This window comes from Oncorhynchus gorbuscha, unplaced genomic scaffold (assembly GCF_021184085.1).
Source record: "Oncorhynchus gorbuscha isolate QuinsamMale2020 ecotype Even-year unplaced genomic scaffold, OgorEven_v1.0 Un_scaffold_554, whole genome shotgun sequence".
Taxonomy (NCBI): Eukaryota; Metazoa; Chordata; class Actinopteri; order Salmoniformes; family Salmonidae; genus Oncorhynchus; species Oncorhynchus gorbuscha.
Genome location: NW_025745385.1, coordinates 22,501 through 39,194, shown reverse-complemented (window position 1 = coordinate 39,194; position 16,694 = coordinate 22,501). Strand labels below are relative to the sequence as shown.

Sequence of the window (16,694 nt, the reverse complement as noted above, 5' to 3'; positions counted from 1 at the left end):
GGACACAGGATAAACAGCTCCATGTTGTCATGATGGATCAGAGGACACAGGATAAACAGCTCCATGTTGTCATGACGGATCAGAGGACACAGGATAAACAGCTCCATGTTGTCATGATGGATCAGAGGACACAGGATAAACAGCTCCATGTTGTCATGATGGATCAGAGGACACAGGATAAACAGCTCCTTGTTGTCATGACGGATCAGAGGACACAGCTCCGTGTTGTCATGACGGATCAGAGGACACAGGATAAACAGCTCCATGTTGTCATGATGGATCAGAGGACACAGGATAAACAGCTCCATGTTGTCATGATGGATCAGAGGACACAGCTCCATGTTGTCATGACGGATCAGAGGACACAGGATAAACAGCTCCGTGTTGTCATGATGGATCAGAGGACACAGCTCCATGTTGTCATGATGGATCAGAGGACACAGGATAAACAGCTCCGTGTTGTCATGATGGATCAGAGGACACAGCTCCATGTTGTCATGATGGATCAGAGGACACAGGATAAACAGCTCCATGTTGTCATGACGGATCAGAGGACACAGCTCCATGTTGTCATGACGGATCAGAGGACACAGCTCCATGTTGTCATGATGGATCAGAGGACACAGCTCCGTGTTGTCATGACGGATCAGAGGACACAGGATAAACAGCTCCGTGTTGTCATGACGGATCAGAGGACACAGGATAAACAGCTCCGTGTTGTCATGATGGATCAGGGGACACAGGATAAACAGCTCCATGTTGTCATGACAGATCAGAGGACACAGCTCCATGTTGTCATGATGGATCAGAGGACAAAGGATAAACAGCTCCATGTTGTCATGATGGATCAGGGGACACAGCTCCGTGTTGTCATGACGGATCAGAGGACACAGGATAAACAGCTCCGTGTTGTCATGACGGATCAGAGGACACAGGATAAACAGCTCCGTGTTGTCATGATGGATCAGGGGACACAGGATAAACAGCTCCATGTTGTCATGACGGATCAGAGGACACAGCTCCATGTTGTCATGATGGATCAGAGGACAAAGGATAAACAGCTCCGTGTTGTCATGATGGATCAGAAGACACGGGATAAACAGCTCCATGTTGTCATGATGGATCAGAGGACACAGCTCCATGTTGTCATGATGGATCAGAGGACACAGGATAAACAGCTCCATGTTGTCATGACGGATCAGAGGACACAGGATAAACAGCTCCATGTTGTCATGACGGATCAGAGGACACAGGATAAACAGCTCCATGTTGTCATGGTGGATCAGAGGACACAGGATAAACAGCTCCATGTTGTCATGATGGATCAGAGGACACAGCTCCATGTTGTCATGACGGATCAGAGGACACAGCTCCACGTTGTCATGGTGGATCAGAGGACACAGGATAAACAGCTCCATGTTGTCTGTTGTCATGACGGATCAGAGGACACAGCTCCATGTTGTCATGATGGATCAGAGGACAAAGGATAAACAGCTCCATGTTGTCATGATGGATCAGAGGACACAGCTCCACGTTGTCATGACGGATCAGAGGACACAGCTCCATGTTGTCATGATGGATCAGAGGACACAGCTCCATGTTGTCATGATGGATCAGAGGTCACAGCTCCATGTTGTCATGATGGATCAGAGGACACAGCTCCATGTTGTCATGATGGATCAGAGGACAAAGGATAAACAGCTCCATGTTGGCATGATGGATCAGAGGACACAGCTCCATGTTGTCATGACGGATCAGAGGACACAGGATAAACAGCTCCGTGTTGTCATGACGGATCAGAGGACACAGGATAAACAGCTCCATGTTGTCATGACGGATCAGAGGACACAGGATAAACAGCTCCATGTTGTCATGATGGATCAGAGGACACAGCTCCACGTTGTCATGACGGATCAGAGGACACAGGATAAACAGCTCCATGTTGTCATGACGGACCAGAGGACACAGCTCCATGTTGTCATGATGGATCAGAGGACACAGCTCCGTGTTGTCATGACGGATCAGAGGACACAGGATAAACAGCTCCATGTTGTCATGATGGATCAGAGGACACAGGATAAACAGCTCCATGTTGTCATGATGGATCAGAGGACACAGCTCCATGTTGTCATGACGGATCAGAGGACACAGGATAAACAGCTCCGTGTTGTCATGATCGATCAGAGGACACAGGATAAACAGCTCCATGTTGTCATGATGGATCAGAGGACACAGCTCCACGTTGTCATGACGGATCAGAGGACACAGGATAAACAGCTCCATGTTGTCATGACGGATCAGAGGACACAGCTCCATGTTGTCATGATGGATCAGAGGACACAGGATAAACAGCTCCATGTTGTCATGACGGATCAGAGGACACGGGATAAACAGCTCCGTGTTGTCATGACGGATCAGAGGACACAGCTCCATGTTGTCATGATGGATCAGAGGACACAGGATAAACAGCTCCATGTTGTCATGATGGATCAGAGGACACAGGATAAACAGCTCCTTGTTGTCATGACGGATCAGAGGACACAGCTCCGTGTTGTCATGACGGATCAGAGGACACAGGATAAACAGCTCCATGTTGTCATGATGGATCAGAGGACACAGGATAAACAGCTCCATGTTGTCATGATGGATCAGAGGACACAGCTCCATGTTGTCATGACGGATCAGAGGACACAGGATAAACAGCTCTGTGTTGTCATGATGGATCAGAGGACACAGCTCCATGTTGTCATGATGGATCAGAGGACACAGGATAAACAGCTCCGTGTTGTCATGATGGATCAGAGGACACAGCTCCATGTTGTCATGATGGATCAGAGGACACAGGATAAACAGCTCCATGTTGTCATGACGGATCAGAGGACACAGCTCCATGTTGTCATGACGGATCAGAGGACACAGCTCCATGTTGTCATGATGGATCAGAGGACACAGGATAAACAGCTCCATGTTGTCATGATGGATCAGAGGACACAGGATAAACAGCTCCATGTTGTCATGACGGATCAGAGGACACGGGATAAAGGATCATTGACCCTACAAACAGATCTAAGGTCAGCACTGTGTTCTGGGGAGGAGGGTCACCTGATCCTACCAATCAGAGAGCACTGACTGTGGAAGATGCAACCTAATTGGCTATTGAGAGTTTTGTTAACCTCTCCTGATTGGCTAGCAAGTGTTGCATAATCTTTGCGATTGGCTGTTGAAAAGGTACATACCTTCTTCTGATTGAAGGAACTGAGGCAGCGGTATAGTTTCCGGCCCTGTTTCCCAGCATTCCATATGGTGAAGGATTCCCATTGGTTGATAACTCTCTCATGGAGGAAGGCCACACGGAGGTTCCAAATGGTTTCCCTGGAGACCGGAGGACAGAGGAGGAGTTACAGACATGGACCACACACACACACACACACACACCTAGAACAACAGCCTGATAGTTATCATATGGAGACATTAGTGAGCTCTTCCTCTGATGTGATGGTTTGACTGAAACACTGGGCCTCCATGACAAACAACCCTAATCCACCACCATAAACCATGGTTCTAGTCAAATACACACACACACACACACACACACACACACACACACACACACACACACACACACACACACACACACACACACACACACACACACACACACACACACACACACACACACACACACACACACACACACACACACACACACACATCAATTAAAACACATACACACTGTGCATGGGTGGTCCCCATATTGCTTCCTTTAGCAGTTTCACTGATGCTTTGATTTAGGGGGACCTAGATTAACACATAGAAATATATACATGCAGTGTGGACACACACACACACACACACACACACGATATGTAATCGTAGAGGGATTGACTCAGAAGTGTGAAGTGTCTGGAGATTTAAGATGGTAGAAAAGAGAAACAGAGAGAGTGAGAGACAGAGGGAGAAGTTAAGTGAGAGATAACAGAAGGAGCTGGAAATATGACTGATAGACAAATAGAAAGAGAAGGGAGAGGGAGGAGAGAGGAGAGACAGAAGAGAGAGGGAAGAGGGAGGAGAGGAGAGAGGGAAGAGAGGAGAGAGGGAAGAGAGAGGGAGGAGAGGAGAGAGGGAAGAGAGAGGGAGGAGAGGAGAGAGGGAAGAGGGAGGAGAGGAGAGAGGGAAGAGAGGAGAGAGGGAAGAGAGGAGAGAGGGAAGAGAGGAGAGAGGGAAGAGAGAGGGAGGAGAGGGAAGAGAGAGGGAAGAGAGGAGAGAGGGAAGAGAGAGGGAGGAGAGAGGGAAGAGAGGAGAGAGGGAAGAGAGAGGGAGGAGAGAGGGAAGAGAGAGGGAAGAGAGGAGAGAGGGAAGAGAGAGGGAGGAGAGAGGGAGGAGAGAGGGAGGAGAGGAGAGAGGGAAGAGAGAGGGAGGAGAGAGGGAAGAGAGAGAGAGGAGACAGGGAGGAGAGAGGGAAGAGAGGAGAGAGGGAAGAGAAAGGGAAGAGAGAGGGAAGAGAGAGGGAGGAGAAAGGGAGGAGAGGAGAGAGGGAAGAGAGAGGGAAGAGAGGAGAGAGGGAAGAGAGAGGGAAGAGAGAGAGGGAAGAGAGGGAAGAGAGAGGGAAGAGAGAGGGAAGAGAGAGGGAGGAGAGAGGGAAGAGAGAGGGAAGAGAGATGGAAGAGAGAGGGAGGAGAGAGGGAAGAGAGAGGGAAGAGAGGAGAGAGGGAAGAGAGAGGGAAGAGAGAGGGAGGAGAGAGGGAGGAAAAAGAGGAAGGAGAGGAGAGAGGGAAGAGAGGGAAGAGAGAGGGAAGAGAGAGGGAAGAGAGAGGGAGGAGAGAGGGAAGAGAGAGAGGGAAGAGAGGGAAGAGAGAGGGAAGAGAGAGGGAAGAGAGAGGGAGGAGAGAGGGAAGAGAGAGGGAGGAGAGAGGGAAGAGAGAGGGAAGGGAAGAGAGAGGGAAGAGAGAGGGAGGAGAGAGGGAGGAGAGAGGGAGGAAAAAGAGGAAGGAGAGAGGGAAGAGAGAGGGAGGAGAGAGGGAAGAGAGAGAGAGGAGAGAGGGAGGAGAGAGGGAAGAGAGGAGAGAGGGAAGAGAAAGGGAAGAGAGAGGGAAGAGAGAGGGAGGAGAAAGGGAGGAGAGGAGAGAGGGAAGAGAGAGGGAGGAGAGAGGGAGGAGAGGAGAGAGGGAAGAGAGAGGGAAGAGAGGAGAGAGGGAGGAGAGAGGGAAGAGAGAGGGAGGAGAGAGGGAAGAGAGAGAGGGAAGAGAGGGAAGAGAGAGGGAAGAGAGAGGGAAGAGAGAGGGAGGAGAGAGGGAAGAGAGAGGGAAGAGAGATGGAAGAGAGAGGGAGGAGAGAGGGAAGAGAGAGAGGAGAGAGGGAAGAGAGATGGAAGAGAGAGGGAGGAGAGAGGGAAGAGAGAGGGAAGAGAGAAGGAAGAGAGAGAGGAGAGAGGGAGGAGAGGATGATTTGTAAAGGAGTAGATGGTGACAGCGCGTCAACAAGGTTAGATATACGATGGACAGATGGAAGGAAGGAAGGAGTGATAACAGGAACAAGGGGATGAGAGGGAGGAGGATATGAGGGAGGAGGTTATGAGGGAAGAGGAGAGGTCTTCCCTGCAGAGTATTTACAGAAACAGGCTTTCCGCTACGCGTGTCCTACGTGTGTGTGTGTCGCTATAGAGGTTGTAAAGGGCAACACACACACACGGCAAGGGAATTCCAGAGCTGAGTGTGTGTGTCCAAGGATGAGGCTCAGGAAGGGGTCAGCTGGACAGCTGTGTGTAGCTGGAGGACATGTTGTGTGTGTGTGTGTGTGTGTGTGTGTGTGTGTGTGTGTGTGTGTGTGTGTGTGTGTGTGTGTGTGTGTGTGTGTGTGTGTGTGTGTGTGTGTGTGTGTGTGTGTGTGTGTGTGTGTGTGTGTGTGTGTGTGTGTGTGTGTGTGTGTGTGTGGAAACTGCAGGCTCCATCCTGTTTCCATCGGACCTGGCCACTGCCTGGCACGCGTCCCGTGGCTGTGTGTGCATGTCTTACTCCAGGACAGAGTGTGTAGCAGCTTGTTGATGGTAGCGGTAGACTAGTAAACACTGGTCCACTCTGACCACACCTCCTCCCTGACCAACACTCTGATAGAACCACAACAGATCCTCTGGAACTCCCTGGAGAGGAGAGATAAGAATAGAGAGGAGAGAGAAGAGGAGAGAGGAAAGAGAAGAGGACAGGAGAGAAGAAGAGAGAGGAAAGAGAGGAGGACAGGAGAGAAGGAGAGGAAAGAGAGGAGGACAGGAGAGAAGAAGAGAGATGAAAGAGAGGAGGACAGGAGAGAAGAGGACAATAGAGTAGAAGAGAGAGGAAAGAAGAGGATAGGAGAGTAGAAGAGAGAGGAGAGGAGATGAGAGAAGAGAAGAGTGGAGGACAGTTGAGAAGAAGAGAGAGGAAAGAGAAGAGGACAGGAGAGAAGAAGAGAGAAGAAAGAAGAGGACAGGAGAGAAGAAGAGGACAGGAGAGAAGAAAAGGACAGGAGAGAAGAAGAGGACAGGAGAGAAGAAGAGGACAGGAGAGAAGAAAAGGACAGGAGAGAAGAAGAGGAAAGGAGAGAAGAAGAGAGAGGAAAGATAAGAGGACAGGAGAAGAGAGGGGGAAGAGGGTGATGAGGGAGGAGGTGGTAGAGAAGGGAAGAGTGAGGTCACACATTATTCAAATGGATTTGTGATCTAAAGTTGGACAAATTAGAGGAGTCCTCATGCAGTCTTGTGCTTGCACTTCTTGACCTCTAACCCCTGAGCACACCTGAAAGGGAAGTCTCCCTCGACTTCCCTTCCTTTTCAGACTCGGTGGACCCACTGTTCAAATCATTCAAATCTGCATAAGTGGTTGGTTTTAGATTCTAAATTTGACTTGCGTGGAGATGTTTTAGGGGTGGAGTCTCACCTTGCCGCCCTCGTCAAAGGTTCCGACCCGCTGGAACCAATCCCTGGAGCAGAACCATGTTGGCATGATGACCGTAGGGCCGTGAGAGGTGTACACCTGAGAGAGGGGAGACACACACACACTCAGCGGCGCCGGACTGCTTGTGGATCCAGTGACTAGAGAGCAGTGAGATATCAACACCCTGCTAGAGAGACTAGAGAGACTAGAGATACTAGAGAGCAGTGAGATATCAACACCCTGCTAGAGAGACTAGAGAGCAGTGAGATATCAACACCCTGCTAGAGATACTAGAGAGCAGTGAGATATCAACACCCTGCTAGAGAGACTAGAGAGCAGTGAGATATCAACACCCTGCGAGAGAGACTAGAGAGCAGGTTTCAAGACTAGTCATTCAACTGAGACTGCTCTTCTCTGTATCACGGAGGCGCTCCGCACCGCTAAAGCTAACTCTCTCTCCTCTGCTCTCATCCTTCTAGACCTATCGGCTGCCTTCGATACTGTGAACCATCAGATCCTCCTCTCCACCCTCTCCGAGTTGGGCATCTCTGGCGCGGCCCACGCTTGGATTGCGTCCTACCTGACAGGTCGCTCCTACCAGGTGGCGTGGCGAGAATCTGTCTCCTCACCACGCGCTCTCACCACTGGTGTCCCCCAGGGCTCTGTTCTAGGCCCTCTCCTATTCTCGCTATACACCAAGTCACTTGGCTCTGTCATAACCTCACATGGTCTCTCCTATCATTGCTATGCAGACGACACACAATTAATCTTCTCCTTTCCCCTTCTGATGACCAGGTGGCGACCGCATCTCTGCATGTCTGGCAGACATATCAGTGTGGATGACGGATCACCACCTCAAGCTGAACTTGGCAAGACGGAGCTGCTCTTCCTCCCGGGAAGGACTGCCCGTTCCATGATCTCGCCATCACGGTTGACAACTCCATTGTGTCCTCCTCCCAGAGCGCTAAGAACCTTGGTGTGATCCTGGACAACACCCTGTCGTTCTCAACTAACATCAAGACGGTGGCACGTTCCTGTAGGTTCATGCTCTACAACATCCGCAGAGTACGACCCTGCCTCACACAGGAAGCGGCGCAGGTCCTAATCCAGGCACTTGTCATCTCCCGTCTGGATTACTGCAACTCGCTGTTGGCTGGGCTCCTGCCTGTGCCATTAAACCCCTACAACTCATCCAGAACGCCGCAGCCCGTCTAGTGTTCAACCTTCCCAAGTTCTCTCACGTCACCCCGCTCCTCCGCTCTCTCCACTGGCTTCCAGTTGAAGCTCGCATCCGCTACAAGACCATGGTGCTTGCCTACGGAGCTGTGAGGGGAACGGCACCTCAGTACCTCCAGGCTCTGATCAGGCCCTACACCCAAATAAGGGCACTGCGTTCATCCACCTCTGGCCTGCTCGTCTCCCTACCACTGAGGAAGTACAGTTCCCGCTCAGCCCAGTCAAAACTGTTCGCTGCTCTGGCTCCCCAATGGTGGAACAAACTCCCTCACGACGCCAGGACAGCGGAGTCAATCACCACCTTCCGGAGACACCTGAAACCCCACCTCTTTAAGGAATACTTAGGATAGGATAAAGTAATCCTTCTCACCCCCTCCCCCCCTTAAAATATTTAGATGCACTATTGTAAAGTGGCTGTTCCACTGGATGTCATAAGGTGAATGCACCAATTTGTAAGTCGCTCTGGATAAGAGCGTCTGCTAAATGACTTAAATGTAAATGTAAATGTAATATCAACACCCTGCTAGAGAGACTAGAGAGCAGTGAGATATCAACACCCTGCTAGAGATACTAGAGAGACTAGAGAGCAGTGAGATATCAACACCCTGCTAGAGAGACTAGAGAGACTAGAGAGCAGTGAGATATCAACACCCTGCTAGAGAGAGACTAGAGAGCAGTGAGATATCAACACCCTGCTAGAGATACTAGAGAGACTATAGAGCAGTGAGATATCAACACCCTGCTAGAGATACTAGAGAGACTAGAGAGCAGTGAGATATCAACACCCTGCTAGAGAGAGACTAGAGAGCAGTGAGATATCAACACCCTGCTAGAGATCAGTGAGATATCAACACCCTGCTAGAGATACTAGAGAGCAGTGAGATATCAACACCCTGCTAGAGAGCAGTGAGATATCAACACCCTGCTAGAGAGACTAGAGAGCAGTGAGATATCAACACCTTGCTAGAGATACTAGAGATCAGTGAGATATCAACACCCTGCTAGAGAGACTAGAGAGACTAGAGAGACTAGAGAGACTAGAGAGCAGTGAGATATCAACACCCTGCTAGAGATACTAGAGATCAGTGAGATATCAACACCCTGCTAGAGAGACTAGAGAGACTAGAGAGCAGTGAGATATCAACACCCTGCTAGAGAGACTAGAGAGCAGTGAGATATCAACACCCTGCTAGAGAGACTAGAGAGCAGTGAGATATCAACACCCTGCTAGAGATACTAGAGAGACCAGAGAGACTAGAGAGCAGTGAGATATCAACACCCTGCTAGAGAGAGACTAGAGAGCAGTGAGATATCAACACCCTGCTAGAGAGAGACTAGAGAGCAGTGAGATATCAACACCCTGCTAGAGAGACTAGAGAGACTAGAGAGCAGTGAGATATCAACACCCTGCTAGAGAGACTAGAGAGCAGTGAGATATCAACACCATGCTAGAGAGAGACTAGAGAGCAGTGAGATATCAACACCCTGCTAGAGAGAGACTAGAGAGCAGTGAGATATCAACACCCTGCTAGAGAGACTAGAGAGACTAGAGAGCAGTGAGATATCAACACCCTGCTAGAAAGAGACTAGAGAGCAGTGAGATATAAACACCCTGCTAGAGAGACTAGAGAGCAGTGAGATATCAACACCCTGCTAGAGAGACTAGAGAGCAGTGAGATATCAACACCCTGCTAGAGAGAGACTAGAGAGCAGTGAGATATCAACACCCTGCTAGAGAGAGACTATAGAGCAGTGAGATATCAACACCCTGCTAGAGAGAGACTAGAGAGCAGTGAGATATCAACACCCTGCTAGAGAGAGACTAGAGAGCAGTGAGATATCAACACCCTGCTAGAGAGAGACTAGAGAGCAGTGAGATATCAACACCCTGCTAGAGAGAGACTATAGAGCAGTGAGATATCAACACCCTGCTAGAGAGAGACTATAGAGCAGTGAGATATCAACACCCTGCAAGAGAGAGACTAGAGAGCAGTGAGATATCAACACCCTGCTAGTGAGAGACTAGAGAGCAGTGAGATATCAACACCCTGCTAGAGAGAGACTAGAGAGCAGTGAGATATCAACACCCTGCTAGAGAGCAGTGAGATATCAACACCCTGCTAGAGAGAGACTAGAGAGCAGTGAGATATCAACACCCTGCTAGAGAGAGACTAGAGAGCAGTGAGATATCAACACCCTGCTAGAGAGACTAGAGAGCAGTGAGATATCAACACCCTGCTAGAGAGAGACTATAGAGCAGTGAGATATCAACACCCTGCTAGAGAGACTAGAGAGCAGTGAGATATCAACACCCTGCTAGAGAGACTAGAGAGCAGTGAGATATCAACACCCTGCTAGAGAGACTAGAGAGCAGTGAGATATCAACACCCTGCTAGAGAGAGACTATAGAGCAGTGAGATATCAACACCCTGCTAGAGAGTCTAGAGAGCAGTGAGATATCAACAGCCTGCTAGAGAAAGACTAGAGAGCAGTGAGATATCAACACCCTGCTAGAGAGACTAGAGAGCAGTGAGATAAACACCCTGCTAGAGAGACTAGAGAGCAGTGAGATATCAACACCCTGCTAGAGAGACTAGAGAGACTAGAGAGACTAGAGAGCAGTGAGATATCAACACCCTGCTAGAGAGACTAGAGAGCAGTGAGATATCAACACCCTGCTAGAGAGACTAGAGAGCAGTGAGATATCAACACCCTGCTAGAGAGACTAGAGAGACTAGAGAGCAGTGAGATATCAACACCCTGCTAGAGAGACTAGAGAGCAGTGAGATATCAACACCCTGCTAGAGAGACTAGAGAGCAGTGAGATATCAACACCCTGCTAGAGAGAGACTAGAGAACAGTGAGATATCAACACCCTGCTAGAGATACTAGAGAGCAGTGAGATATCAACACCCTGCTAGAGAGAGACTAGAGAGCAGTGAGATAAACACCCTGCTAGAGATCAGTGAGATATCAACACCCTGCTAGAGAGAGACTATAGAGCAGTGAGATATCAACACCCTGCTAGAGAGACTAGAGAGCAGTGAGATATCAACACCCTGCTAGAGAGACTAGAGAGCAGTGAGATATCAACACCCTGCTAGAGAGACTAGAGAGCAGTGAGATATCAACACCCTGCAAGAGAGTCTAGAGAGCAGTGAGATATCAACACCCTGCTAGAGAGAGACTAGAGAGCAGTGAGATATCAACACCCTGCTAGAGAGACTAGAGAGCAGTGAGATAAACACCCTGCTAGAGAGACTAGAGAGCAGTGAGATATCAACACCCTGCTAGAGAGACTAGAGAGACTAGAGAGCAGTGAGATATCAACACCCTGCTAGAGAGACTAGAGAGCAGTGAGATATCAACACCCTGCTAGAGAGACTAGAGAGCAGTGAGATATCAACACCCTGCTAGAGAGACTAGAGAGACTAGAGAGACTAGAGAGCAGTGAGATATCAACACCCTGCTAGAGAGACTAGAGAGCAGTGAGATATCAACACCCTGCTAGAGAGACTAGAGAGCAGTGAGATATCAACACCCTGCTAGAGAGAGACTAGAGAACAGTGAGATATCAACACCCTGCTAGAGATACTAGAGAGCAGTGAGATATCAACACCCTGCTAGAGAGCAGTGAGATATCAACACCCTGCTAGAGAGAGACTAGAGAGCAGTGAGATATCAACACCCTGCTAGACAGACTAGAGAGACTAGAGAGCAGTGAGATATCAACACCCTGCTAGAGAGACTAGAGAGACTAGAGAGCAGTGAGATATCAACACCCTGCTAGAGAGCAGTGAGATATCAACACCCTGCTAGAGAGACTAGAGAGCAGTGAGATATCAACACCCTGCTAGAGAGACTAGAGAGCAGTGAGATATCAACACCCTGCTAGAGAGACTAGAGAGCAGTGAGATATCAACACCCTGCTAGAGAGACTAGAGAGACTAGAGATACTAGAGACTAGAGAGCAGTGAGATATCAACACCCTGCTAGAGAGACTAGAGATACTAGAGACTAGAGAGCAGTGAGATATCAACACCCTGCTAGAGAGACTAGAGAGACTAGAGATACTAGAGACTAGAGAGCAGTGAGATATCAACACCCTGCTAGAGAGACTAGAGAGACTAGAGATACTAGAGAGACTAGAGAGCAGTGAGATATCAACACCCTGCTAGAGAGACTAGAGAGACTAGAGATACTAGAGACTAGAGAGCAGTGAGATATCAACACCCTGCTAGAGAGACTAGAGAGACTAGAGAGACTAGAGACTAGAGAGCAGTGAGATATCAACACCCTGCTAGAGAGACTAGAGAGACTAGAGACTAGAGATACTAGAGAGACTAGAGAGCAGTGAGATATCAACACCCTGCTAGAGAGACTAGAGAGACTAGAGACTAGAGAGACTAGAGAGACTAGAGACTAGAGATACTAGAGAGACTAGAGAGCAGTGAGATATCAACACCCTGCTAGAGAGACTAGAGAGACTAGAGATACTAGAGACTAGAGAGCAGTGAGATATCAACACCCTGCTAGAGAGACTAGAGAGACTAGAGATACTAGAGACTAGAGAGCAGTGAGATATCAACACCCTGCTAGAGAGACTAGAGAGACTAGAGACTAGAGAGACTAGAGAGACTAGAGACTAGAGATACTAGAGAGACTAGAGAGCAGTGAGATATCAACACCCTGCTAGAGAGACTAGAGAGACTAGAGACTAGAGAGCAGTGAGATATCAACACCCTGCTAGAGAGACTAGAGAGACTAGAGAGACTAGAGATACTAGAGAGAGAGCAGTGAGATATCAACACCCTGCTAGAGAGACTAGAGAGACTAGAGAGACTAGAGACTAGAGACTAGAGATACTAGAGAGACTAGAGAGCAGTGAGATATCAACACCCTGCTAGAGAGACTAGAGAGACTAGAGATACTAGAGACTAGAGAGCAGTGAGATATCAACACCCTGCTAGAGAGACTAGAGATACTAGAGACTAGAGAGCAGTGAGATATCAACACCCTGCTAGAGAGACTAGAGAGACTAGAGACTAGAGATACTAGAGACTAGAGAGCAGTGAGATATCAACACCCTGCTAGAGAGACTAGAGAGCAGTGAGATATCAACACCCTGCTAGAGAGACTAGAGATACTAGAGACTAGAGAGCAGTGAGATATCAACACCCTGCTAGAGAGACTAGAGATACTAGAGACTAGAGAGCAGTGAGATATCAACACCCTGCTAGAGAGACTAGAGATACTAGAGACTAGAGAGCAGTGAGATATCAACACCCTGCTAGAGAGACTAGAGAGACTAGAGACTAGAGATACTAGAGACTAGAGATACTAGAGACTAGAGAGCTATATTAAATATATATATTAAATATTCTACTTGTGTATATATTTGTTCTATTTGACAACTGTATTATTTACATTTACATTTACATTTAAGTCATTTAGCAGACGCTCTTATCCAGAGCGACTTACAAATATTTCATTCCATCATCTCATCTCTATAGACCTGCTGCCTGCGCTGTCTGACAAAATCACTATGTTAGTAGTTCTTCAGATTTATGTAACTGCTGAATACCAACAACTATCAATCACTGGGATGATGTATTTTCAGGTAGAGACACCTCTCACAGCAACTGCTCTCGATCCCTCGTCTTCTGTCTCTTCTCTCTCTTCCCACACAGACCGGGCAAGAGGGCTTATGGTCATTGTAGTTAATTACCACGTTTTCTGCACTAAACTATGTTGAATATTGGCCTGTAGGAAACGACTAACAACACACAGTTCAGGATTCATCTGATTTAATCTCTAGAGAAACACATTGAACTCACAGAAAAAAATATTGGTCATAGATGTATGTTAAACATAAATGTTTAAAAATCACTCAGCATTTCTCCCAGCTGGTGTTCCAGTCTGACTCTGGTCCAGCTCACTAATCAACAACACTCCCATTGCTTCCCCCACTACTGTTCTCTGGGATTATCCCACATCACTGATCTCCATTAGAGATGCAACTGGAGGAACACATCTGGACGGGCAGCTGAATAATATAGAATCTGAAGAGAGTGAGTGAGTGAGTGAGTGAGTGAGTGAGTGAGTGAGTGAGTGAGTGAGTGAGTGAGTGAGTGAGTGAGTGAGTGAGTGTGTGAGAGAGTGAGTGTGTGAGAGAGTGAGTGAGTGTGTGAGTGAGTGTGTGTGTGAGTGTGTGAGAGATTGAGTGAGTAAGTGAGTGAGTGTGTGAGTGAGTGTGTGTGTGAGTGAGTGTGTGTGTGAGTGTCTGTGTGAGTGTGTGAGAGATTGAGTGAGTGTGTGAGTGAGTGTGTGTGAGTGTGTGTGTGAGAGATTGAGTGAGTGAGTGAGTGAGTGAGTGAGTGAGTGAGTGAGTGAGTGAGTGAGTGAGTGAGTGAGTGAGTGAGTGAGTGAGTGAGTGTGTGTGTGAGTGTGTGTGTGAGTGTGTGAGTGTGTGAGAGATTGAGTGAGTGTGTGTGTGAGTGTGTGAGAGATTGAGTGAGTGAGTGAGTGTGTGTGTGTGTGTGTGTGAGTGTGTGTGTGAGTGTGTGAGAGATTGAGTGAGTGATTGTGTGTGTGTGTGAGTGAGTGAGTGTGTGAGAGAGTGAGTGAGTGAGTGTGTGAGAGATTGAGTGAGTGAGTGTGTGTGTGTGTGTGTGTGAGAGATTAAGTGAGTGAGTGAGTGAGTGTGTGAGAGAGTGAGTGTGTGAGAGAGTGAGTGTGTACCACCTTATATCCACTCTCTCTAAACCTAAATTCCAACATTTGCATTGAGCAAATCAGCGGTTCAAGATTATATTTTTTTTGTTGAGAAAGTTGTGACAGTCATACTGAGAGAGAGAACGAGGGAGTGACAGAGAGGAGAGGAGAGAGAACGAGGGAGTGACAGAGAGGAGAGGAGAGAGAACGAGGGAGTGACAGAGAGGAGAGGAGAGAGAACGTTGAGAAAGTTGTGACAGTCATACTGAGAGAGAGAACGAGGGAGTGACAGAGAGGAGAGGAGAGAGAAAGTTTTGACAGTCATACTGAGAGAGAGCACGAGGGAGAGACAGAGAGGAGAGGAGAGAGAACGAGGGAGAGACAGAGAGGAGAGGAGAGAGAAAGTTTTGACAGTCATACTGAGAGAGAGAGAAGGAGGGAGAGAGAAAGGAAAAGACAACGGCAGATAGACAGATAGCGATGTGGTGACGTGTTCACAGTGGGGGAGTTGTGTAGTTATGGAACAGCCATATCTAATGTCCTTCAGCTGAACACTGTGCTTCCAATCATATCTTCAACTCAGAAAGAACAGACTCCACAGGCTAGGGAACACACGCGCACGCGCACGCACACACACACACACACACACACACACACACACACACACACACACACACACACACACACACACACACACACACACACACACACACACACACACACACACACACACACACACACACACACACACACGGAATTAAAACAAGCAGCATCTTAGATAAACCTAGGAGAGAGAGAGAGAGAGAGAGAGAGAGAGAGAGAGAGAGAGAGAGAGAGAGAGAGAGAGAGGTAGAGAGGAAGAGAGGAGAGAGGTAGAGAGAGAGGAGGGGAGAGGAGGAGAGAGGTAGAGACAAGGAGGGGAGAGGAGGAAAGAGGTAGAGAGAGACAAGGAGGGGAGAGGAGGAGAGAGAGAGGAGGAAAGAGGTAGAGAGAGACAAGGAGGGGAGAGGAGGAGAGAGAGAGGTAGAGACAAGGAGGGGAGAGGAGGAGAGAGAGAGGAGGAGAGAGGTAGAGAGAGACAAGGAGGGTAGAGGAGGAGAGGTAGAGAGAGACAAGGAGGGGAGAGGAGGAGAGAGAGAGGAAGAGACAAGGAGAGAGAGAAAGAGAAGGAAAGGAGAGAGGGAAAGAAGGAGTAGAGGGTTACTGAGGGGTTAGATTACTACATACAAAGGGAAAGAGAAATATACCAAGTGTGAGAGAGAGAGACAGAGAGAGAGAGAGACATAGACAGAGAGAGACAGAGAGAGAGAGAGAGAGAGAGACAGAGAGAGAGAGACATAGACAGAGAGAGAGAGAGACATAGACAGAGAGAGAGACATAGACAGAGAGAGAGAGACAGAGAGAGAGAGAGAGACAGAGAGACAGAGAGAGAGAGAGAGAGAGACAGAGAGAGAGAGAGAGAGAGAGAGAGAGACAGAGAGAGAGAGAGAGAGAGAGAGAGAGAGAGAGAGAGACATAGAGAGAGACAGAGAGAGACATAGAGAGAGAGAGAGAGACATAGAGAGAGAGAGAGAGAGAGAGACATAGAGAGAGACAGAGAGAGACATAGAGAGAGAGAGAGAGACAGAGAGAGACAGAGAGAGAGAGAGACATAGAGAGAGACAGAGAGAGAGACAGAGAGAGAGACAGAGAGAGAGACAGAGAGAGAGACAGAGAGAGACAGAGAGAGACAGAGAGAGAGACAGAGAGAGAGACATAGAGAGAGACAGAGAGAGAGACAGAGACATAGACAGAGAGAGACAGAGACATAGACAGAGAGAGACAGAGAGAGAGAGAGAC

At 48.4% G+C, this 16,694-nt stretch overlaps 1 protein-coding gene across 2 annotated transcripts in view; it reads right to left on the bottom strand.

The window, feature by feature from the left end:
* Positions 1-16,694, bottom strand: part of LOC124018653 (UDP-GlcNAc:betaGal beta-1,3-N-acetylglucosaminyltransferase-like protein 1) — a 36,516-nt gene that overhangs the window by 11,105 nt on the left and 8,717 nt on the right. For both annotated transcript variants that reach the window (XM_046333990.1, XM_046333989.1), the window contains exons 2-4: positions 6,909-7,004; positions 6,012-6,136; positions 3,237-3,372 (exon numbers count right to left, since the gene is read on the bottom strand). In XM_046333990.1, coding sequence (XP_046189946.1) covers positions 3,237-3,372; positions 6,012-6,136; positions 6,909-7,004 — 357 coding nt within the window. The remainder of the gene's footprint in view (positions 1-3,236; positions 3,373-6,011; positions 6,137-6,908; positions 7,005-16,694) is intronic.